This window comes from Neurospora tetrasperma (assembly GCF_000213175.1).
Source record: "Neurospora tetrasperma FGSC 2508 unplaced genomic scaffold NEUTE1scaffold_81, whole genome shotgun sequence".
Classification (NCBI taxonomy): Eukaryota; Fungi; Ascomycota; class Sordariomycetes; order Sordariales; family Sordariaceae; genus Neurospora; species Neurospora tetrasperma.
Genome location: NW_009799179.1, coordinates 8,937,939 through 8,962,072, shown reverse-complemented (window position 1 = coordinate 8,962,072; position 24,134 = coordinate 8,937,939). Strand labels below are relative to the sequence as shown.

The window sequence follows — 24,134 nt, the reverse complement described above, 5'->3', positions numbered from 1 at the left end:
ATTTTCCAACCGGTCAACAGACAGAACACCATTAAAAAAAAAGAGACGAAACGAATCGCGCAACTGCGCACATCAAGCCCGTTCGTTATATGTCTTTCCTGTCTCTCGAGTTAGATAGATCACGCAACAACTTCCAAATATACTTCACAGTCTCAAAGGTCTAAGTACCTACCTAGCGCAAACAAAAGAAAGACTAGTACCACACCACATTGTACCAACCAGCCCACACCATCATTATCCAACACCAACCACCAGCTGCTGTTTCAGGTGTTGGTCAAGTCAAGTCCAGTGCTTCGCCGCAGTCATGCAACCATGGTCTTTTGAGTCCTATGCAGCTCATGTTTTGATGTGTCGCTGACATAAAGAGCCGGATATGGTAACAAAGAGATGTAAAGAGAAAATGGTCCATGTAATATTCATTCGGAATTTAGAGTGACTCTCATCTATTCATCAATCTGATGGACCATAAGGCTGGTTACGTACCAACATGGGAACTCTACAGTAGAGACTACCTACATTTAATTGGTCCATTCAATACACTCGCTGAATTTTGACATACTATTCTAGATCCAGCCAGCCCTTTGACTGAAAGAGAGAATGTCTCGAGATATCTGACCGAAATAACAAAACTCATGCGAACATTTACTGGCATCTTGCGCCGCCGCGCTCTCTGCACCACATGGCATCGCATAACACAAGCACTGCATAGGCAGGTCTGCTCGCTGCTGCTGCTCAACACCGAAAAAGATAACATCAACAGCTTCAACCCTCTCATGCCTTTTTACCACGCTTCTTAACAGCCGGCTTCTCGGCAGCCGCCTTGCGGCCCCCTCTCTTCGCCTTCGGACCAGGCTTCTCTTCCTTCTCCTCCTCCTTCACCTCCGCCGCATCAGACTCCCCGTTGACATCCTTGTCATCATCGTTGTCCTCCTCGCTTTGCTGAGCATACTCGTGTTCAGACTCGGGTTCAGGTGAAGGAGCCTTCTTCGCTTTCTTGCCCTTGCCCTTGGCGGCAGCGGCAGCCTTGCCCTTCTTCTTCGGGACTTCCTTCTCCTCCTCCTTCTCCTCTTCTTCGTCTTCATCCTCTTTGTCGCTGCTCTCCTCCTTGATGGCAGCCTTGCGAGCTGCGCGCGGGGGTCTAGCCCTGGTGGCCTTCTTCTTGGCAGGAGGTTCGGGCTTCGCCCGCTCCTCCTCATTGGCAGGGATCTCATTAAGAGCCGCGACGTCTTCAGCGTCGCTCTCCTCCTTCTTCACTGCCGGGGCGGCGGCCTTCTTTGTTCTAGGCTTGGCCTTGGTAGCAAGCTTCTCCTCTTTGACATCCTCGGCGTCGCTTTCCTCCTTCTTGACGGCGGCAGCAGCCTTCTTACCCCTGCCCTTGACCTTGGTAATGGGCTTCTCCTCTTCGGCCTCCTGCTCCTCGACATCACTTTCCTCCTTCTTGACGGTAGCAGTTTTGCCTCCGGCCTTCTTGGCCTTCTTAGCAGGGGGCTTCTCCTCATCGTCCTCATCGGCATCGGCCTTCTTGCGGCCACGCTTAGCGGCGGGCTTTTTGGCAGCAGGCTTGATGTCCTGTGAGGAGCAAGCATTATGTGTCAGCGGGAAGAAAAAGATCAGCGCATTGATGAATGAGCATACCTCCTCCTCGTCGTCCTCGGACGTCTTAGCCTTCTTCTTTTTGGAGTGGATGCCTCTCTGACCGAGTATGTTCATTTCGGGGTCCTTGATGAGGAAAGGTAATGTCAGCAAAGGGGCATTCTACCTCAGCTGGGAACTAAGGAACGGTGGCCGAATATACTCACGCCCTTGAAGTCCTCGGGGTCGATGTGTCCCTGAGTGATAACCCGCTGAACCTTCTCCCTCAGCACGGGGAACTCTCTTGACGCGCGTGTTGTCAGTTGATTGGCAGTTAACGAAAGCAGAACAAGATTTCAACAGAAAACAGAAAGCAGAACTCACTCAAGCTCCTCCCACCCGTCAAGCATATCCCACTGATAGTCGCCAGTGCCGTCCTTATCGAGCATGTTGCGCATATTCAGGATCTGCTCTCCCGAGACACAACCCCTAAAGATTCAAACAGCACATATTAGTCCATCTCAAAGTCCAGGGAAAGGTGATCAAAGGCCAAGCCAACCGGTGACCGAAATTCCGGTCCAGCTCTCTTCTTACCAATGACGCCACTGCCAGCCGCCATGCTCGTTGATCTCAACCCATGTTCCGAGACGGAGCTCGCCCTTGGTGATCTTGACTGCTTCCTTCTTGCAGACCGAGTCCTTGCAACCGGCACGGTTGTTCTTGGAAACCTCTGGGAGAGTGGGTTAGCGGTTGTGAATGACCAAGTAAGATGGTTATGCATTGAGGCTGCGCGTTTGAGAAGACAAGAGATAACTATGGGCAGGTTCGAGGATGGAAAGAGGTGGTGTTTCCTGTCTCTTGTCGGTTTGGCCGTGTTTGTGCTTGACAATCCGATGGGGTGGACGGTGTTGATGTCATATTGTCAAGGATTTTGACATTCAAAACCGGAGGAGCATCACAGAAGAATTTTGAAGGTCAAAAAAGCTATCGCTTCAAGGTTCCAAGCTTTAAAAGGGCGAGATAATCTGATATCATGTCAGGCAGTGAGAACTCACCAATACGGTAAGGCATGTTAAAGGCCTATGTTGTCGTCTGTTCGGCAAGTTGGATGAGAGGGCAAGATGACAGGTGGGCGCACAGACAAGGTGAAATGGCCTGGTTTTCGGCGAGCCGAAGAAAGAGACCTAACGTAAAAGTTTTGCTTGACAAATAATTCAAGCCCAATGGAGGTGTAGCCGATGTGAAGCGTAAACTTGAAATCCTGGATGCGTTTGCGACGGATTAAAAACGCGTTTGTGTTGGAATGGACGCGAGAAAGACTTGTCGAGACAGACGGCCAGAGAATGATGGGTGGATGTTTGGGCGCGGAGAGGTGAATGAATGGGGTTTACCGAGTACAGGGCGGTAGCTGTCTGCTGTTAGATTGCTTGCCTCTCGGCTACTTGGTGGATAACTAGGTTGGTTGCTAGAGAGGATACCTGGAAATGCCAACAAATTCACCGTCGCCAACAACAAACTGAATGATGCTCGTCGAAACCCGTACAAAATGGGTTGCGGGGAGAACTTGCCCACGGTAAAGAATTTGTCGTCAATCATTTTAAAATAACCAATTCTGGTATTAGGGCACAAGGCGTAGGTAATCAGAAACACAAGGAAGGAGCAGGTGAGTTGGCACCCCTTTGCACTTGCCATCTGTTCTATTTGCCCTTCCAGCGCTGTAGCACTGTAGCACCCCACTGTAGCGCTATCAGCCAAAGACTGAGCTTCTGATGTCAACAACAACTCCCGTCCTCCCCTTTCCCACACTTCCATTCGCAAACATTCCAACTACCCTGTCGGGCTGTTTTCTCTATTGATACGCTAATCAGACTACAAGAACGGGCACCATCCAATATACATAGCAGCCAAGTTTTTCGGATCCGTAGCCTGCTTAATGAGCTCTTCCACCTGACCCTCCACGCCCAACGGGATCTTCTCATGCGGCAACAACCCCCTAACTTTTCGCTTGATACTCTCCACCACGCTTGTCGGATTCAGCTTGACCACATCATGAGTCCGCTTCTTGGTCCTCTGTAGATCCAGCGTCGGGTCATGGATGAACGCCTCCAAAATCGTCATCAGTGTTTCCTCCTGTTGCCTCAGCACCTTGAGCGTCAGCTCGCTGCAGTTTCGGAAGGGGCCCTCGTAGCGATAGATGCCCATGGCCGCAATCATGTTGTGTGTTAGTCGGAAGGGCACCTTTTCCGGCTGGGCAAAAGTCAAGCCCTTGTCGAACAAGCAGTTGAAGTCGACGTGGAAGACGCCGCCGTTTCCTTCCTCCAGCAGCACGTTCTCGCCGTGCCGGTCGCCGAGGCCAAGGATGGTGCCGACCATGGACATGACGGCGCAGGAGCGCGTGTACCGCAGTCGGGCGGCGAACCAGGCTGATGGGTCGGGGAACTGCGAGATGAACCATTCTGGTAGCACGTCGGGGAACATGCCGAGCACGGATCTGGACCAGAGATGGAGATTGTCGTCGGACGTGCACGCCTGCTTCATCAGTTCTGCGATTTGCCCGTAGTTGGGTGTGATGTTTCGCGTCTTGTAGATGCCCAGAAGGATATCACGGAGGGTTTTCAGACCATCAACCCATTCGATGATGCCGCACTCCTCATTTAATGGCGTGACGGCATATGTCCTGATGTACAGCTGCCGTTTGCTAGATTCAGTATCGCGCTTTAACGACCGGTTGATCAATCCGTTGAACTCCATGAGACGTTGGTCGGTGCGGAGATCGTCCTTCGGTTTAATCAAGAGACCGTAAAGCTGTCCATTGGATCCTCGTGCCGTCAGTTTGCGCGGCTTCGCCAGAGATCCCAGCACCAGTACATCATCAAGGAATCTGTCGATAGTGATGACGTCCCCGGAAAACGCCTTGTGCTTCCTGGTGTTGTCCGTCAACGTCGGCAATGTCGCGGTGAGGCACGTTTCTATCGGCACCACTAGCGGACACGGCGTGCATTTGTGGTTGAAGTTCAAGTCTCTCGTAATACTTGCTTTTACCGTCCTGTTGCTCTGGAAGTCACCTTTGTTGCATGCCAGAAGGAGCTGCTCGGCAAGCTTCTCGCCCATTTTGAGCAACTGCTTCAGGTCGTAGCCTGTCTCATCGACTCTTTTCGCGATGGCTCGGAGGTCGTCCAAAACCTTTTGCCCTCTGTGTCGTCGAGCACCGTTCGTACGCCCGGTCATGAAGGAGAAGAGACTCCAGATAGCCTGTCGGGGGTGTGCTTCCACCACCTTGATAATCATTTGCTCCAGGACTCTGAACACATCTTGGTTCGGATGAGCTATTCTAGCCACAATTTGCGGCAAAGCCGTGTAAAAAATGTAAGCTGGCATTTTGGGCAGATGCCTGTTGAAATGCTTATAAAGCTCATGGAGAATGGTCCTCCGACGTGATTGTAGCTCTGCGGACAAGGTCACCATGCCCAGTGACGGAGCGTCGACTTGAGTCCCGAGTTCGAGCCATAGGTCGAGAATTCGTGGCAAGGTCTGGTGAACATACTTCGTCCCAAAGTTGAGTGAGCGCAGATAATTTTCTATAACCAACTTGGCCGTCTCTCCGGTCAAATAGGCGTCACTTTGATCATCTGGGCTGAGCGCCTTTTCGGACTCCAAAACCTTCTTGTAGTGACGCCCAAGGTAGTAGTGCCCCTTCTCCCATTGCGGGTGGGTTTTGGCCGCCTCCTGAAACTTGGAGCGTAAAGCACCGGCGTGGGTTTGACCGGTTGAATCGAGCCACTTAGCAAGAAGCAAGTGGGCTCTGGCTTTCAGTAGATTGCGATGAGACTGCTGACTCTTACTAGATGTTGGGGTATCTATCGCCATCATACCATCGTTGAAAAGGTCGTCGTCAATGGCGCGTTGCAATAGCTGGATCGCCTTGCGATGCTGGCCGTCCTTGTAGAACAACTTTGCGTATTCTATGACTGCAGAACTATCACCAAGCTGCTGCGCACGTAGCACTGCGTTGAAGGACTGATGAGTCGAACCAGATTTCCTGGCCAAGCGAGCGGTGGCAAGCCATGATGAAGATATCTCTTCGTCTCCGAATTTTGTCCTAGTGAATTATCAGAAACGAGCTCAATGAGTTCAGGGATCAAACAAGATACATACCTCATCAGTTCCATTGCTGCTCTCCTGACTCCAAGCACGTACTGCTTGTCGCTGACATATGCCCCGAGTACCTCCAGGCGACGTTCTAGAGCCTTCACAAGAGGCGCATGGCCTTCACCCTCGACTGGCTCCGCATTGGCAATCATCTCAAGATCCTCCAGAACGTGACACTTCAGCATCACGTCATGACAGGTTCTGAACGATGATGTCGCTGAAAGTGTCATGGAGCTAGCCACCTTGTCCCGCATTGCCTGCAAAAGTTCTTGAAACCGTTCTCCATCTCCTTCTTTGAGACAGAGCAGTGCATCAGCGATACCGATGTTGAAGATATCGGTTACGTCGCCCTCGGTGTACGCTCGTAGATACTTCTCCATTATTTGCCACCTACCCGTTGCCCACGACGCTTCGAGAACGAAAGGCATCACTTTGCTCAGACTGCTTGGTGTTTTGTCAATTCCTTCAGCAAAACTCAGAAGATTGTCTGGACGCAATGTCAGCTCCGTATGTACCATCAACCTGAAGATAACAAATTTCACTCACCGTACTGGCCTGATTCCTCGAGGCAGGTCAAGAGGTCGAGCTGAAGATTGACATCGTCCGGCGATTCAGCCAGCTGTATCTCATACCAGGTCTGCGCAGCAGTCCATCGGCCCGCTTTACGATGACTGAGAGCCTGCTCCTTAAACCCGAGATCTTTCATGCACGCGGATATGCCATCTAGCCCGTCGGGATCGTCGATCTGCGTGTATATATCATGTACGGATCGCATGAGACGAGTTGCTTCGTCACCTATAGCCTGGTCTCTGCGACTTTCAATGTGAGGCTCTAGGAACAAAAGAGCGCGAGCATATTGCCCACAGTCGATCGCTCGTCGAGCAACTAGTTCAGGATCGAGGGAAGAAAGCACCTCCTCAACCAATGGACACCACCTCGCATCTTTCTCTTTGGATGCTGACTGGGACTTTTTGATGTGTAGCCAGTTTTTGAAGTAGTCAAGAATGCGGAACACGGCCTACTTTAGTCAGTAACAGTAAATTACAGTCATGAGAACATGTACATACCTCGTAGCAAAGCTTGACTTCCTCTTTCTCGGAATGCGTGGCGGTTTCCGGCGGTTGATACTCCAAAATAGTCTTAAGCTCAGACATTACCTTCTTCCTCCATTCCGAACCGTTTGTCTTCTTTTCGTGGGCCTCGGCCCTGGTCGATCCCTCTTTCCCCACGAGCATTTGGCTCTCATCTGGTGTCTGGGAGGGGCCCTCGCTCCCGATAACGGCGTGTAGCACCACGTAGGGTAACAGAAACTCGCTCACACAAGGATCATGGACCTTGATAAGTCGACAGAGAGGTGGAAAGAGAATCGCGCTGTTAGGGTTCTGTGGATTGCGAAGAAGATCGAGAACAAACGTTTTCAGCCAAGTCTCGTATGATTTCTGGGGGTGGAAAATAGGGTAATTGGTGTCCAGCCCAATCATTCCAGACGAAACGATGAATTCGGATGTCAAAAATGGCGTTAAAATCTCTTTGGTTATGTCGTTGAAGCTCCGCCATCTCTTGTATAATGTCTCATGTTGGCCCTGTCCCTGACTTTGGTAAGCGAGCTTGATGCCCGTTTTGGCCAGGAGCTCTTGCATCGCATACGAAAGGAAGCTCAGGAACTTCGTGTCTGTAGTTGAAAGGAAAGCCTTGACGAGGACATTCTCCAACATGAAACACACGAAGTCCGCTGTTTCTCTGAAATCCATGAAATTTTGACTGACGACAAACCGTTTCTGTTCTCGATTGCTCTCCATGCGGTTCGAGTCAAGGCACCCAATGATACCCATGCACTCGGCACAGAGGCGCATGATCCCAGGCTGCCAACCATTGTACTTGGCTGCGCAATCAAGAACGGAGCGTGTAAGTCCTGGAATGAACGATTTGGGTTGTTCAGCAAGAGCGGATGCCTGGATATAGTCTTGATGTTGCCGCAATAACTCAAGGAGTTCGGTCAAAGCTTGTTCAATGACGCCCGGATGGTCGTGTCTCAGTCGTCGGCAAAATGTGCGAAAAAGATCTTGACGAGTTAATCCCGACTGCGACAGAAGACCCAGACGCTTGCGGTGTTCAGCCAAATCAGGGAGGTGATTGAACGTCGTCATCGAGGCCGTTGCCTTGACAAGATCATGACCATTCGTCTTGGAAAGGGCGTCGAGGACTTTTTGAGCCTGTTGCTTGGTACTGTCGTCAAAGCATGTCCAATGATGTGTGATCACCCAAAGCGTGGTGTCAAGCAAATTTGGCACATCCATCTCGTCCATGTTCATGATCATGACCGACCAACACGAAAAGGCATCAGAACGCAGCTCATCGCATCCTAGTGCAGACAGTAAACATGCCGATATCTATGAGAAGAGTGCGGTGAGTATAGGTGTTTCCAGGCCGGGGTCACTGATCCAGAGCAGCATACCTGTGAACGAGCAGTTGTCACAGATGATCGACAAACTCTGATCATTTCTTCCATTGCTCTAAGGCATCGTCGTCTATCTGGGATAGGAACATCGATATCTGTTATTCGTTCACTGAGACGCGATACCAACCCGAGTGTATATTTTTCTAAGAAGCGCTCGATGATATGAGGTGGCTCGGCTCCCTTTTCTGTTATAGGTGAACTCCGAGTTGCCAAGATACTGATACCTTTGCGTATCTGCGTATTGTCAGCCTCTGGTTTCTATATATCAGTGAACGTAACGTACCAGTGCCTTTTTTCTCTCGTCAGCCCCGCCACTGGCCTTGAAAAGCTCGAATAATACCCCCAATGGTTCAACTCTCAGGATCTCGGCGAGTCGATCGCGTACAGATACCGGTCTTTTCTCATCGGAATTCAGCTCACCGGGGTTTGGTTGCTTGAATTTGGGGGAGATTACGCAGAGCAATTCCATTGCATGCTCTTCAACGTCCGGGACATCCTGGATCAAGAGAAGAGCAATGATCGAGGGGAAGTTGGCGCTGTCAATGCATGGTTGCGATGTTGACTTCTCACCCCGGGCTTCGGCAATTTTCTCGATGACACTTAGGTTCTTCGCCAATACCAACCATGGAAGAGCGTGTTTTTGTAACAGACAAAGGAGTTCTTCGATGCTGAGCTGCAAAGTCTCCGCAACCAACCTCGTGGTCTGCGGTGCCGAAACCAAGTCCTTGACCACGAGAACCGCCATGTTCTCCCAGTATGGCGCAAATAGCTGCAAGGGCGTTATTCCGCGATACGTTGCGATGTTGAGAATTTCGTTAACTGCCATAGCAGACACGACCGAATTGTCGTATCCCAGGTACTCAACGAGCTTGATCAAAATCAGGTTTAGGTGGTCGACAGATACAACCCTTCCTGCTTGACCCCAAGCTAGTATGCATGTTTCGTGCAAATGAAGAGCATCCTCATCGGTGATTAACTTGAGAATGTCGAGGACAATATTTTGGTTCCCTCTGGCGATAGGACGGACAAAATCGGGAACATCTGGGTCTAACAGGACGGCAAGTGCGCGACCAGCACCAATACGAAGCTCTCGTATAGAGCTGCGTAGCGACTGCACACACCACTGTCCAAGTATCGACTGCTCCAGATCGCGGAACTTAGGAAGGACGGTATGCCGCAACATGCGTTGTAAACGCACCATCGCGTACACACGAGGGCGTCTAGAGTCACGGAAACCCGGGCTCTTAACAAGCTTCTCCAGGATCTTGTAGGCAGTGGTCTTTGTAACGGCATCATCACATGCCTGCGTAAAAGCTGAATATCCGAATATGGAGCAATGGGCACATTCTAAAGATGCCGATGAAAAAGCCAAAGACCCCAAACGGCCTTCTTCGAGTCCCAGTGTATTATCCGTAGCGCACGGGACAAAGGAGATGAGCTCGATGACTCGGCATTGTCGAAGTATTGTCAGCTTCGGAAAGGCATCACTATTATTGTTAGTATAAAAAGAAGTACGGCCTGCCTTCTACTCGGCCAACTCACATTAGGCTATCTTCTAAAGAGCAGATGTCTTCAGAGATTGGCAGGTTAGCAACACGGCATATTTCTTCGACAATGTCGGCTGATAATGTTTGGTGCTCCACCAGCTTCCTTCGTTTAGGGGCCGGTTCCCCATCCTCGACAACAGGATCGAGGCCCAACAGTCCGACTTGCTGACGAAGAGTGACGTCAACGAATTTACTGGAACTGAGCTCTTCAGGAACTTGGGAAACAGAAGTCTCAGCAGACACTACCTGCTGGAGGAGAATGGCTGATCTCTAAATTGGATGTCAGCACCAATCAAATCAAAAGGTGACATTTCTAATGTACCAACCCATAGATCCGAGTTGGGAAGGCTAGCTGTAGCGAAACTGACGGCGGGGATGACGACTCGGGATTCGAACAACTGCATCAAAGACCTGTGACTATCTGCTTCCTTGACAAGATGGAGCAAAGCCAAGGAGAGTGCCTTTCTCGTAGCCAGCCCAAACTCGTCTTCGCCAAGATACTGCTCGGATCTGTCAAATATCTCGCCGCATATCAACGCAAGCGCGGATATCGCTTTTGGGCGCAGTGTGTCGTCTGCGGCTTCTGCTAGGTCAATAGCTGTCTGAACATAGGGCGCTAGACTTATCTTCAATTGTGGCGACCAGTGAACCAAAACAGAAAAAAGCGGCTGAAACACATCCATCAACCAAGCAATGTTTCCGCGGTACAGCAGTGGGGGTTCAGCAGCCCCCACGGGTAGAATGGTGGACTTCAGAATGTGAAAAAGGCTGATGGCGTGGCGGATAGCATGTTCGGAATCCCGGATCTTGTAGAAGAACTTGGATGGTGTATCTGGGTCATCGAGGTCCAGGGCTCGAAGAAACGTGTCCGGCGGAAGCTGAATGTCGAGATTAGAGTTCCGTGCATTCATGTCGGCGAGCGGGTTCGATTGGAAATGCTCGAGTATGGCTGGCGATTTACATTAACATTAGCGATTACTGCATAACCAGTTGCGGCTTGTCGCTAATGCTTACCGTGCAAGCTTGCTTGGAAATACTGAAGCAAGCCTGGGCCAAGGTCCCAGAGGGGCACACGTTCAGCAACGGTTTGCAGAGTAAAGTGGAAGAAGTCCTCAATGGCAGACGTGATACCAAGCAGCTTAGAACGGCCCAGAAGAGCAAGCAACCTAGGCTGGAACCATAGCCACAAAGGTTCTGGGCCGCGTAACAAGAACTCATTCCCATCGGTCGTCTGCTTCAGCACATCCGGGGTCTCTTGGACGGCAAGCTTGAGAAGACTAAGGGTGTTCTGAGCCTTAAGCTGCAAGCTGGCGAAATCCGCGAACGGGTCATTGGTTTTGACGACATCAAGAACAGGTCCGGCGCAGACATAGAAGAGGATGTGATTGTACGCAAGTCGTTCTTCGTGTGTCTTTTCCAGATCCGAACCGGCCTTGTCTTTTTCCTGCTCGATAATGGTACACAATCGCTTGATCTCGGTGACCTCGTCAGGTTTCGCGCGTCGAGATTCGTTCGGGAGGCCTTCGACAAGCTCTGCGGCTAGAGTGGACTGAGGCGGTGCTGAGCCGGGCTGGGGTTGGGCGTCCTCAGGGAAGCTCTCCTCAAGGGCGCCTCCCTTGACTGTTTTGCCATGGACTCCGGACGCCATCTTCAATCGACATCTTTGGGGGAAATCGATGGCGGCGACAACCTAGGAGTAGGACCAAGGTAGAATCGAATACTCGATGAGGTGGGGGGGCAGTAAGTGCAGCAGCATGTAACCTGGACGCATCCTAGTGTAGTAAAGTGAAAACGCGACTTGGACCAACGCGAGGCGGGGCTAAACGGGTGATCACGTGCAAGCAGCGTTTCTGAGAAAGGCAGCAGTTGTTTATGCCAAGCCTCTCCTGAAAAGGGGGGTTCAGGGGCGTTTGACAAACACTCAATACTTGGCCCGTTCTCCACAGTAGCTCTCAACGAAAGAAGTTCGAAGAGCAAGTTGGCGTGGTAATTACGATGAACTGTGTCGATGAGTACTGCCTGCCGGCTGGTTGACCAGTCATCCATTATAGGTATTCCAAGAAACACGGAACAAAAATTGATCTGCTATACAAATTGGTTCAAGTCCCCCGAATGGCTGGCTACGCAGTTTATGCACTGCTCAACAACTTCTCTACTGCCCACTTGACAGAAAAGTTCCTGAGGTCCGAATAATGCTGCCCAACTCCCACAAATAAAACAGGAACGTTCGTGGCGTGAACAATGCTGACAATTGTGCCCACCATGTCTCCTACTGTATCGCACTTGGAGATGATAAACCCGTCCAAAGATCGGCCAGCTCCGAAGGAGGCGTTGAAGTTTTTGGCCTGAGCCACGGAATCGGTACCGACAAGTGCCTGTTACGAAGCCAGGTGGTCAGTATCAGAGAAACAATATGTGCAGAAGCAACTTAGTGTGCAAAAGGGAAATGCTTCTTACCTCGCCAACCATCAAGATCTTGTCAGGTTGCGCAAACTTGGCAAACTTCTCTAGCGAAGACATCAGCCGCTGGTCGTTGTGCCTACGACCGGCTGTGTCGATCAAGACCACATCGAAGCCCTCCTGGGCAGCAAATGCGACGGCATCCTTGGCCACTGCAGCGGCATCCTTGCCGTATCCCTTTTGGTACAATTCAACCTTGCCGCCTTCTCTTTGGGTGAGTTCCTTGAGGTTGCGAACATGCACCGCCAACTGCTCAACGGCACCCGAGCGGAAGGTGTCACCTGCCGCAATCAGCACCTTGTACTTGTTTTGCAGGAGGAAGAAGCAGATCTTTGACAAGTTGGTCGATTTTCCGACACCGTTGACACCCACAATCGACATGACATAGGGCCGCGCCTTTCGCAGAGACGTGGCTGGTGGTGATGTGATGGAGTCGATCTCGCGAAGAAGGTCCAGCGAGGATGTGGGCGTAAGCATCTTGGTCAAGGAGACTTCCATGGCTTTTTGTATCCTGGTATTGATACCTGTGCAAGGTTGTCAGCTCTCTGTCATTGCATATTGAAGCGCATGACAACCGGACTTACTCTCGAAGCTTCCTGTCTTGACACCAATAAGCTCCTTCTCAACCCCTTCACAGAGGCGCACGGCAGCTTCGCGCGCGACGTTCTTCTTCAACAAATGCTCTTCCATGCCCTTCATGGCCTTGTCCAAATCCTCCTTAGTCAAGACCTTTCCACCCACGACGTTCCTAAAAAGACCTCCAATAGCACTCAGGCCTGTTCCCACCAGACCAGTTGGGGCGTCGGTTTTGGATGCGGAATTCTTGGCCTCCGCAGACGCGAGAATCGAATGAACCTCATCGCCCAGGTCTCTGAGCACAAACTTGCCCTTTGTAGTCGAACCCCATGTTGAGGCATCCACTTCTTCAATGGCCGGCCGCCTTCCTGCTTCGGTTTCACTATCGCTTGTTGCTTTGGAGGCGGAGAAGTCAAGTTGAACATCGTCCTCCTCGTCAGCAAGGCCGTCCGCATCCCACTTTCTTCCTTTCTTGGCAAGCTTGGCCTTGGTTCGTTTGACAGAGGCTTCGTCGCCTGAAGAAGCGGGCGCAGAGTTCTGGAGCTTTCTCGCTCTTCTCGACATCTTGCCTCCCGGACCTGGCTTTGCCACCAAAAGGTGACTTGCTACAGCCGGAGTTGTGGACCGCGATGTGTTTGGTGACGTATCGAAGTCCGAATCGCCCTGCTTGCTTGTATTGGTGTTGCTCGGTGCACGGCCGCCACGGACAAGGCCAGGTAGCGGCGGAGGCATATCGCTCAGGTCGTCTGACAAAGCTTCATCTTGGAATGCGCGAACGTCTTTCGAATCCGATTTACTGCCTGTTTTCTCGAGCTCTTGCAGTTGCTGATCGAAATAGTCATCAAACTTGGCGCACTGAATAAGCGTAACGTTCGGCTTCTTAAGCTGGTCGCCATAGAGGTTCACAAAGATGGTCCGGATGTTGTCAACGAGCTTGTCGATCCATGAGAGATGTAGGAGTGATCTGTAAACCGCCTGCGAGTCATGAGGTCAGCCAGCGGCCGTGAAGGGCGGAGAAGGGCACAAGGCAAAGGAGATGCGCATACAACAAAGATAATACCCAATTCCTTCTCGAACGACCAACGCAGTGTATGCTGGTCATGTTTGTACGGCGGATTGGCCGACGCAGAAGCGCCATCCTTGGTACCAGCAACAGCGCTCTTTTCCTCAATGAAGACGTCGGATATGAAGTTGTTGACTACAGCAGGACTGACGGCGGCGTATGTCCTGGACCACAGCACCACCCCTGACGTCGTCAGGATCTCGAAAGTGTCCAACATGGTTCGTCAGATGGTGCCCCGTTTCGAAGTGGTACGCTGGTATATAACGAGCACTCTTTGATGTCAATTGGCGTTTGGAGGAGTGCGGATTGTATGCGTCAAAGAGGAAGAGAGTACGAGGGGAGAAGTGGAAGAGTAAATATTCCAGGAAAAGGGGCGGAAGTGCTTCGAGTCCAAGACCACTCAGACTCAATGGAAGCCAAACTGTCATATTGGCCGCCACCACCGCATCGGCGTGGTTAGCCGGGCGCCGCGCTTCTGGAACACGCTGGAGCTAGCAAGTGGAAGGTGGGGCCATCGGGACTTTTGTTGGTTGATAGAGCGCCGATAAGATGTCATCAGGCTATTTCTTGGCACGGCGGGCAGGCGATCGAGTGCAGTGAGGTGCCAAGGCGGCCGGCCAGGGGCTGCGCTGGTGTCGGCCTGGGGAGTGGAAGGGGAAGGGGTGGGGGGGGGGGGGGGGGTCGTCGGGGGTCTACCGTAGCTACCTGAGCCCTGAGGGTGTTCACTTCAAGTTGCTGTATGTGGTCAATGACAGCATCTCCAGATTCAACGAAACACATCGCATCTCCCCGACAGAGCTAGGTGCCTGACAAAGCCACGCAACGCGGTCAACACGAGCACGCAATACCAACCTCCTACTTACTAGCAACACGAATTCCATACCGATCGACCCGCGAAAAGAGTCCCAAGACCGTGACTAACATCCAAACTCTCCCTTCCACTTTATACAGCCTCACCAACCGACAAGATGCAGCGATCCGGCTACGGGCAATCGCCCCCTTTACACCACCCTGTCCCGCAACACGTCTCAACCGTTCCTCAGCTACGATCGCCACCGCCGCCCACGTCGCAACCTCACTCCGGCTATGATGGAAGCCCTTACCAACAGCAAGGGCGGGCACCGTCAGGAAACATGTTTGGCCAGTACGGCAACTTTATAAACGACCCGGCAGCGCAGCTGGCCTCGCAGTTCGGACAGACAGCTTTCAAGCAGGGACAGGAATACCTCGAGCAGAATGTAAGGATGCTGACGGCTTACCTGTCGCGGAGGGAGACGCATGCTAACGCGCGGCGCTACAGGTCAACCGCTTCGTCAGTGTCTCGGCGCTCAAACATTACTTTAACGTCACCAACTCCTACGTAATAAACAAGCTCTATCTTGTCCTGTTTCCCTGGAGGCATAAGCCCTGGTCCCGCAAGCAGACAGTAGGCCCGGGCGGTCAGGAAGGGTGGTACCTGCCTCCCAGGGACGACATCAACAGCCCCGACATGTATATTCCGGTCATGTCGCTGGTCACCTACATCTTTCTCCAAACCCTTATCGCGGGCCTACGTGGCCAGTTCCAGCCGGAACTGTTCGGATACATTGCGACAACCGCGCTAGTGGTGGTTATCGTTGAAATCCTGGGTCTGAAGCTTGGATGCTACCTCTTGAGCATCTCCAACGAGTCGCAGCTCTTGGACCTCGTCGCTTACTCTGGGTACAAGTTTGTTGGCGTTATTGTCACCATCTCTATTGCCGAGATTGTGAATGGCGGCAAGGGAACTGGTGGTGTGATCGGCTGGACTGTCTTTGGTTACACTTTCTTTGCGAACGCTCTCTTCTTGGTATGATGCCCTGCTGCTGTTCCCTTCTCCGGATTGGCTCGTTGACTAACCTGCGTTTCTCAGATGCGCTCCCTGAAATACGTTCTTCTTCCCGAGAACAACAACAACGCCCAGGGTCCTATGCAAACCATGCCCACCGAGGGTCGGGCAAAGAGATCGCAGAGGCTACAGTTCCTCTTCTTCTACGCCTACATCGTGCAGCTCTTTTTCATGTGGATTTTGAGCCGGCCATGAAGTTTGACGTTGGGCAGCCTAACGAGGGTATAGACAAAACATCAAAAACATGATTGCCGAGAGACAAGAAGAAGCCTCGGTATAACGGGTGATGTATGGCACATATGGTCACCACAGCTTCGGCCATTCACAGCTAGTATGATAATGAGTGACTGGTGCGGACGTATGCAAATGTCTAATGAGAACCGGTAGAATAGTCCAAAAGAGGTTTCGGTCACTTACCAACGAGGTTAGGTACTACGCCGGATATAACCGGGGTGTCACCACATTCATGTAATGGAAAGGGGGAAATAGATAAGACAACCCCGAAGATCTTACGCGGGTGACATTGAACCAAATACCTGGGCCTACCTACCTAAATGGGCATCGCGATAGTCGAGCACAGCATTCCGTTTGATAAGTACGTCTCGGAGTACGTCAGCTATCGGCTCGCATACTAATAGGCGTGCAATCCCCCGACATCTCGTCGACAGGATGGGTTGAGGTGTAGTCGTGGACACCTGTATTCACTTCAGAGTCTATGCCATACCTTCCTCGCCAACATGATTCAGTATCTTGGTGCGTTTCTTAATATCATATCCCTCATGTTGGAAATCATTGGCCGAGCTGCGTTCTTTCTCGTGATCGGTTGGGTAAGTTCGTTTGTTGCCTTTTTATCTCATCCGGTTTTCTGTTGTGTTGCCCAACCGGTGGGGCATCTGGCGCTATGCTGCTAGTCGTCCGTCTATACTGTACCGCCGTCACCTTGGCTACACTCTAGTCTATTCGTTTCCTTCCCCTCCAAAAAGCCAATACACTCATTTTACAAGTACTCCTCCACGCTCCTCATCGTTTTCTCATACTCCGTTTCGCTCTCCTCCAACTCCCCTACGATTAGCTTCAAAGCGATCCGCCTACTGAACTCATCAAACAGCAGGAACCTCTTTCATCGCAAAATGCCCAAGCCAGCAGCTCCCGCAAAGAAAGATGATAACGAGCCATCGCCTATCATCAAAGCCACGCTACAAGCGGCAGTCATTGCGGGAATATCAAACATTCTCGCCCAGGCCATCAGTGCCTACAAAGACGGTGTATGTGAAACTCATTCTGGCTCACGTTCATCGTGGAAGCGATGACGTAATGCAACATGCACGTACTTGGGGATCTTGATGCTGACAACTGGTGACTCTGCTGATTAGACACCTCTGGTGATTGACTGGGTGCCAGTGTTCCAGTTCTTCCTCTTTGGTGTGATCTCTACGCCTCCCAATTTTTTGTGGTAAGTCTTGGCCCTTTGTCGGTGTGGACGGCCACAAGGGAACAGTCCATCATTCAGTCATATCCTCCGTCCTCACCTAACACCGAACGAGAGAAACCTCCCTCTCCTCGGCGCCATCAACCCATGAGTGAGTGACCTTACCTAACACCCCCTCTAAAGGCAAGAACTCCTTGAAACCACCTTCCCATCCCACCACGTCTCCCCCACGCGCGAAGCCATCGCCTCCGCCTCCGCCTCTGACGAAAAGGCTCTCGACCGCGAAGCCTCTCTCGGCACGCTCGTCGAACCGCGTCTCAACAAAGGCAACACCTTCATCAAATGGCTGCTCGACCAAACCGTGGGGGCAGCCGTCAACACGTTGCTTTTCAGCATGTTCATGCACGGCACGCAAGCCGCGATGCAGCACCGGGCCACCTCTTCGTTCGGCGCCTCACCCGATCAAAGTCTGTGGTTTTTGATCGACAGCTTCAAAAGGGGAAACGCGATCCAGTATCATAGCGTCAACTGGAACTGGGTTTGGGAGGAGTCGAAGCGCGAGTTTTGGGGGTTGCTGGTGGCGAGCTGGAAGTTTTGGCCGTTTGTGAGTATTGTCAACTTTGCAGTGTTGAAGACGGTGGCGGCGAGGAGTCTGGCGGGCAATTTGGCCGGCATTGCGTGGGGAGTTTATATGAGTTTGTTTGCTGCGCAGTAGGCAGATGAAGAGGACGGGGGAGTGAGATTGGGTTGTTGGATTGGTGTCTAGCTATGACGATGATGAGGTTATGTTATGAGGGATTTGATAACGGGAAACGAAGGGTGGAGACTCTGAAGTTCTGTATGGATGTATCGGGAAAGGGGGTTGTTTACATCCATGAAATTGGAGCCATCAGGGTTACTGCTGTTAATGAGCAATGGTATGCCTTCAGAGCCACGCCTTTCACCTTGATACGGTGTGCCGGGTAGGGTCATGGAGTGTCGTCACCCAACGCTCTTAATGGGCGGGTATAGCGAGATGACTCGACGGATGAGGAAAGAGAAGAACAATGGGGATGAGATAAAGGAGAAATTGTTGGCAGCAACTACAGCCGGGCAAAATGGGGTTGTAGTTGTGGTCATGCTTTTCGCTTTTCGATGAACACAAAATCTCAAAAATAGAGATATCTTCCGGGATCTCAACTTAGGCTACGTGTACACTCCTGGACATGCGGTAAGTTATGGGCCTATATGTAGTCAGTCACAAACTCTGTTATCGAACGCAGTTTCATCAACGACTTGGAAGTGTCAACTGTACTTCGCTTTGGAAACATTTATACGTCAGACTGGAATTGTCTATCATGGATTGAGTCTTCATCGTTAACGTAAGATTATTCTTTTGAATTTCTTTTCCTAACATCCTGTCACCCAAGATAAACCATTAAACTCTACTCAAGATCATTACCCGAACAGCCTGGATATTTGCCATTTAACTCCATAGAAAATCAACGGAATTGAAATCCCCATCAAGATTACAATCAGATTAGTGTCTCCAATAAGACAACAACAAGAAGGTAGGCAAGAATGAATGTCACAGCAGCACAGAGCAGCCAAAGCACGAGAACAAGTAGCTATATAGAGACCGTTCGGGTGTTTCAAGCAAAATGACATTTCCTTCCATTCCCCATCCCCATCAGATTATCGAAAAAGTAAGAAATGTATGAAAATTAAGCACATCTCTACCAAAAATAGCCATCAAACATTAAGACGTCTTCGTTCATGGCATAGTGTTCCCCCCCATAAAAACAAAAGATTTCGCTGATATACTGCTTGCTTGCTGGTGTGGTGGGTGCAATTGCCGCCACCATCAAATTACACGCTTAGCTTTTCCTATATGGCTAAGCTTCTTTCCCTGCATTCCTTTCTTTCATCTGGCAGATCCGGCCGGTGGATGCTCATCATCATCAAGGTGACTATCGTCGAAATTCTTCTTCCTCCAATCCGCCATACTTTCGCTCAGACCGAGGGTACCGTCACTCTTCTGATTGGGAAGAGATGCGGTAGGAGTTCCGAGGCCCTCAAAATCAAACGCGTTGCTGTGACGGTAGTTCTTACTATTGGTTTCCCAACGGCTCCGCAACGTCTCGAGCTCGCTTGTCAGGTGATCCAGCGCGACGCTATCTCTAGCATCGGGTCCTGGCCCGTACAAGCTCTCGGCTTCGCTGGACTCATGCCTGACATGTCCTATTTCATTTGAAGGACCCACTGGTGTCACCGCAGCCCCGATCGTTTCGTTCGGGACTTGCCGGCTGCGTCTGCGGTAGTTGTCGACGCTCATTTCTACTTGATCGAGCAGTGTGCTGACCTTCTGCTCCGCATCCCGAGCGCGGCGCTCCAGAAGGGCATTCTCGTGCTGTAGCTCCTCTAGGTCTTTCTTGGTCGCTTCAAGACGTCGGCTGGCGTCGTCGCTGGCGTGAGCCGCCGAATCGCGTTCCTGGCGGACATCTTCAAGCTCTTCGCGCAGAGACTTTAGCTGTTGATCGAGTTGAGATGCCGTCCTCTGTAGCTCAGCTTGAAGCTCGCTGACTTGCCCTTGCAGCGATTCGCGCTCAGTCTCCCAATCCGCAGGTGCGCCGCTGCCGCCAGTCTCGCTCCCGACCTTGTCTTCAAGCTCAACAATCTGTTCCTTGAGGCGAGAGTTCTCCGTCTTATAGCGTGTCAGCTGCTCCTTAAGCTGTTTAAGCATCTTCTCGGTGCCCTTGACATAGTGCACAGCTGACTGGTAGTCATTATCGAGCTGGGCAAGCTTGTCACGATACGTCGTCTCCGCTTCCTGCGCTTGTTTTGCCGCTGACGCCTTTGTCTCCTCGTGCGCAGCTTGCGCCGCGGCAAGTTGCTGTTCAAGTTCGCGCAAGCGCATCGCCTCCGGGGAACCCTCACGCGGGCTGCCGAGTCGACTATGACGGTTTACACTGGTAGGTGAAATACCACGTTCAGTGAGAATATCTTTGAGCGTGTTGTGTTGGACCAGGACGGCGTTGGTTTCTAATTGTTGCTTGGCTAATTGCTGCTTGAGATCCGAGTTGGCGGCCTGAAGGGACTGGGTTTCTCTTAGGGCACTCTGCAACTGCCTGCGGATCGAGACGCCTTCACGACTGGCTTGTTCTTGATAGGCCTCAAGTCCAGCAATGCGTTCCTCTGCACTGCGTAGTTTGTCTGAGGCAGAATCTGCCTCCTGCTGGTACTTCCTCACCAGCGCATTAGCGGCGCTTAGCTGGCCTTGAAGGGCAGATGTGCGATCAATGTCGCCGTTGCCCAGGCTACGGTTTTCCATTGTCGGCATCTTATCCAAACCGGCAAGCACGGCTTGACGGTGGACACGTGCCTCGTTGGCATGGCGTTCGGCTCGCTCTTCAGCATCTCTCAGGCGCTGAGTGATTGTAGCTAATTCGGCAGCCTGAACCTCACGCTCAGCCTTGAGCTTGTTCAACGTGGCCTCAATCTCCTCCCGGAGTGCACGCTCTTCATCGAGTTTCCTTTCCAGCGTCTCTCTCATTTCGGTTGTTGCAGCTACCGCTTCCCGCAGTGACTGGAATGTCTCGACGCTTTGCTTAGAGTTACCGACGGCCTCATTGTACTTGTTTTCCAGTTCATCTTTCTCAAGACGGAGCATTTGTGCCGTAGATTCGAATTCCGACGCTGTGACTTCAGCCTCTCTTGCCTGCCGTTGTAGCATATGCATTTCAGCTTTGAGTTGCTCTACCTCGCCGGAATTCTTTTGCTTATAATGCTCCAGGTCCGCCATCCTCTTCTGAGCAGCACTGGCCGTATCATCCGCCAGTTTCCTGGCCTTCTTCTCGGCGTCGAGGTCGATTTTTAGGCGTTCCACTTGGTCCTGTAGATCTTTCTGGATACTCAAGGCTTGAGCAAGCTTTTTGCTCATCTCACCCACACGATCGTTGCCATCTTTATCTATATCGAGTTGGGGTGTGCTCCTGGCACTTCCTCCCTGCGCTGCCAGCTTGGCCTTGGCATAGATCGCTTCCTGAATAGCAGCATCCCGTTGTCGTTCGGCTTCGGCAATTTGCTTCGCAGCGAGAACTGCCTGTTTGTCTACTGAGTTTTGTACATTGGCAAGCTCAGTGCGCATGGCAAGTAAAGCTTCGATTAAAGGCCTGTCCTCGTCGTCAAACGTCTCCGCCGCTCGTTGGTCTAGCGCTGGGCTCATCGAGGCGGTGGGCACATAACCGGCTTTACGAGCCAATTCCAACTCCGAAGCATACCAGGCATTGCGATTCCTTGCTGCGTCTAGCTCCTTCAGAAGTACGACTGTTTGAGAATTCCGCTGCGATGACCTTCGGTTGATAGAATTGCTGTTCAGCCTCGCAGTAGGCGCCGGCGGAGAAGCAGAACGATTGGCTGCTTGCTTCAGGCTTGCATCCGTTGAGCTGTCGACCGATCCTTGTGTGCGGGCTTGCTTCAGAGGCTTGGACTTGGGTGTTTCAGCAGCAGGGGGTTCCGTCTGCCGTGACGCAGACGATGCAGAGCGTGGTGCGTTCTGAGTTGGGGTATGTCTCCCCACAGACCCGGAACTCTCGTTTTGGGTGAAAACCGGACCTTGTTGGACGACCGGAGACTGTGTAGGGGAGCCTTGATAAGAGTCCGCCCTGCTGTCTGAAGAGGCGTTCCTTGCTCGGGCGACTGCTGGATTCACACCCGGCCTTGGAGGTTGGCCTTGAGGGGGAGGGCCGGCTGGACCCATTGGCGGACCAGGTCTCATAGGTTTGGGAGGCCCATTAGGGGGGCCTCTAGGGCCAATCTGGTCGTTTGGATTTGGGGGGCCTCTGAATCCGTTCTGAGGGGTAGTGTTGCCGGCATCCCCGGGTGGCCCGACCAACCGTCTCTGATCAGGAGGGCCCGACGAACCGTCTCGGGGCGGGAAGTTTTGGTTCGAAGATGGAGGAGTCGCGTTACTTGGCCGCCTTACCGCATTTCTTGGGGCACCAGAATTGCCTGCGGAATCAGGTGGGTATCGGATCTTTGTCGTGTCTAAACAGTAAACCAAGGCGAGATCATTAACAGCTGCCGTAGCAGAGCTTGGCTCTCCCCCTACAACCACAACGGTCTTGCCAACTGCCGTCATGCTATGACCGGATCGAGGTGAGGGCGAAGGGCCCATATTCTGGAAGGTATACCAGCGGCGAGAGGTAATCCGAAAAGCCGCCAAGTCACCAAGATCCGCTCCTTCCTCGGTACGCCCTCCAAAAATATACATGACATCGTCAACAATGGCGGCCGCATGACCTTCGCGCGGGACAGGAATATATCCAATACATTCGAGCATAGTCCAGGCATTGGTCGTTGGGTCGTAGCACCAAACGTCGTTGAACCATTGGAAACCGTTCGTGCCTCCGAACCTAGTTCTATTCAGTGTCTATACCACCAATGATATGGCGAATGGGCTGGACTTACAGGTACATCTTGTCATTGAAGGTTACCATGGAATGGTTTGTCCTAGCAGGAGGAACGTTGCCTTGAGGGGTAGTTCCGGGCTCTGTAGTAGCTATCAGCATTTCCCAGCGGTTGCTGGGCATTTGTAACTGATTCAAGTCGAAAGCTGCCAAGTCATTCATGAAGTATCCTTCTACCTGGCCGCCAAAGACGTAGATCTTGGATCCTAGAATATTAAGAGTATGGCCATACCGACCCGCAGGTCGTGGACCGGCGGGCAGAGCTCTTGACCATTGTCGCGTAGCTAAAAGTGGTTAGCAAAAACCTTGTTGAAGAGGAAAAAGCCGCCGATAGGTGTCCTACAAGTATTCAGGAGGTATAGCGTCTCATCGAGGACGTCGGACTCATCAATCTTGGTGTCTCCGCCAAACACAATAAACGCGTTCCCAACCAGCAAACTGGCGTGTCCAACCCTTGGGCCAGGACCCTCTGCCGTCGTCGCGAGAGGGTAGCAGGCCATACTCCCACCAGCCTCAATCATCCATAGGTCGCCTCTGACCATCGAGCTGTTGATCAAGCCGCCCATCACATAGATATCGCCCTCTTTAGACGATACCGAATTGACAGCGGCGCCATATCGGGGAAAGGGGCTCGGTTGAGATGTCGTATACGTTAACCTCCTTTGCGACCATGGGTAAAGCGAAGCGTTGGGGTTTGCCATTGGCATTGGGTTGGGGTTCGCGCCATTGCGAAACTATTGATTGGAAGTGTTAGGAAAATTCATCCCATATCGACCAATGACCTGGCGCAAAGCAATGTGACGAGGATTCAACATGTGAAAATGGCAAACATGGCTTACAGGAAGATCGTTCGGCGGCTGTTGCGGGGGTTCCCGGGATTGCATCTGCGAGGGCGCTTGTTGTTGATGTTGATGCTGCCCTTCGAGGGTCTGGCCTCGAGGGCGGCCATAGTTTTGCTGCTCCGGGCTGCCTACGCTACCGTCATTGTCGAGGGAGTTCAAGCTACCGGTAGGTGTTGATCGGGAGCCCTTCTCGTCCCTGACGCGCGCAGTCGCGCTCTGGGTTGACGAAGCCGACCCCGGAATACCATCTCGGCTACCTGGCCCTCTGTCGTGATTCTTCTTGGACTTGAAAAGAAAGGCCATGTCTAGTCTCTGGGGCCGCCCTTTGGGGGCAGCGGCGACAAGTTGGTTTCGCCGAGGGCTTCAGGTCGTCGGGAAAAGATAGGCCGAAGGGAGAGCGTCGAGGTCGGTGTTCGTCTTTACACGCTCGTCTCGTCGTGACTTGGGAGCTCAGGGCGTCCCACAGCAGCCGCACGGGCAATTGGGCGACTCTGGGGTTCGGGAGGGAGGTCGTGGTAATCTATGGCCGTGACCGTGACCGTACCGTACCAGCGCGAACAGCGGGGGGGTCGAGCGCGCGCGTAGTAGCAGACGCTTACAATCAAACAGGAGGCTCGTGCTGGGAGAATCTGAATGAAAGCACACCAGGAACACCGAAGACACTGGACCGTGACCGTAAGCCGTGACCGTGAACCGTGGACCGCGACAAGTTCACTGACGCTGA

General features: G+C 52.0%; 6 protein-coding genes across 6 annotated transcripts; 2 read left to right on the top strand and 4 right to left on the bottom strand.

Moving 5' to 3' along the window:
• Nucleotides 1-532: 532 nt before the first annotated feature.
• NEUTE1DRAFT_133943 (uncharacterized protein) lies at nucleotides 533-2,643 on the bottom strand (the record flags this gene model as incomplete). The annotated part of the gene is made up of 6 exons (XM_009858891.1): nucleotides 533-1,569; nucleotides 1,636-1,719; nucleotides 1,800-1,875; nucleotides 1,957-2,061; nucleotides 2,167-2,302; nucleotides 2,628-2,643. 6 exons carry the CDS (start codon nucleotides 2,641-2,643, stop codon nucleotides 772-774), a joined length of 1,215 nt encoding a protein of 404 aa, XP_009857193.1.
• A 752-nt stretch (nucleotides 2,644-3,395) lies between these two features.
• On the bottom strand, nucleotides 3,396-11,374 carry NEUTE1DRAFT_74353 (phosphatidyl inositol 3-kinase; the record flags this gene model as incomplete). The annotated part of the gene is made up of 9 exons (XM_009858890.1): nucleotides 3,396-5,671; nucleotides 5,728-6,208; nucleotides 6,268-6,739; nucleotides 6,789-8,111; nucleotides 8,177-8,413; nucleotides 8,463-9,666; nucleotides 9,722-9,972; nucleotides 10,053-10,675; nucleotides 10,741-11,374. 9 exons carry the CDS (start codon nucleotides 11,372-11,374, stop codon nucleotides 3,442-3,444), a joined length of 7,455 nt encoding a protein of 2,484 aa, XP_009857192.1.
• A 322-nt stretch (nucleotides 11,375-11,696) lies between these two features.
• Nucleotides 11,697-14,042, bottom strand: NEUTE1DRAFT_150870 (uncharacterized protein; the record flags this gene model as incomplete). The annotated part of the gene is made up of 4 exons (XM_009858889.1): nucleotides 11,697-12,101; nucleotides 12,184-12,710; nucleotides 12,771-13,737; nucleotides 13,809-14,042. The coding sequence occupies 4 exons, from the start codon at nucleotides 14,040-14,042 to the stop codon at nucleotides 11,856-11,858; spliced, it is 1,974 nt and encodes a 657-aa protein (XP_009857191.1).
• A 695-nt stretch (nucleotides 14,043-14,737) lies between these two features.
• On the top strand, nucleotides 14,738-16,188 carry NEUTE1DRAFT_74347 (uncharacterized protein; the record flags this gene model as incomplete). Its single annotated transcript, XM_009858888.1, has 3 exons — nucleotides 14,738-15,063; nucleotides 15,126-15,653; nucleotides 15,717-16,188. The coding sequence occupies 3 exons, from the start codon at nucleotides 14,794-14,796 to the stop codon at nucleotides 15,885-15,887; spliced, it is 969 nt and encodes a 322-aa protein (XP_009857190.1).
• Nucleotides 16,189-16,822: 634 nt separating this feature from the next.
• NEUTE1DRAFT_74343 (uncharacterized protein) lies at nucleotides 16,823-18,293 on the top strand (the record flags this gene model as incomplete). Its single annotated transcript, XM_009858887.1, has 3 exons — nucleotides 16,823-16,957; nucleotides 17,066-17,145; nucleotides 17,305-18,293. 3 exons carry the CDS (start codon nucleotides 16,823-16,825, stop codon nucleotides 17,834-17,836), a joined length of 747 nt encoding a protein of 248 aa, XP_009857189.1.
• Nucleotides 18,294-18,785: 492 nt separating this feature from the next.
• On the bottom strand, nucleotides 18,786-23,713 carry NEUTE1DRAFT_150867 (uncharacterized protein; the record flags this gene model as incomplete). The annotated part of the gene is made up of 4 exons (XM_009858886.1): nucleotides 18,786-22,514; nucleotides 22,570-22,852; nucleotides 22,912-23,302; nucleotides 23,408-23,713. 4 exons carry the CDS (start codon nucleotides 23,711-23,713, stop codon nucleotides 19,025-19,027), a joined length of 4,470 nt encoding a protein of 1,489 aa, XP_009857188.1.
• Between the last annotated feature and the right edge of the window lie 421 nt (nucleotides 23,714-24,134).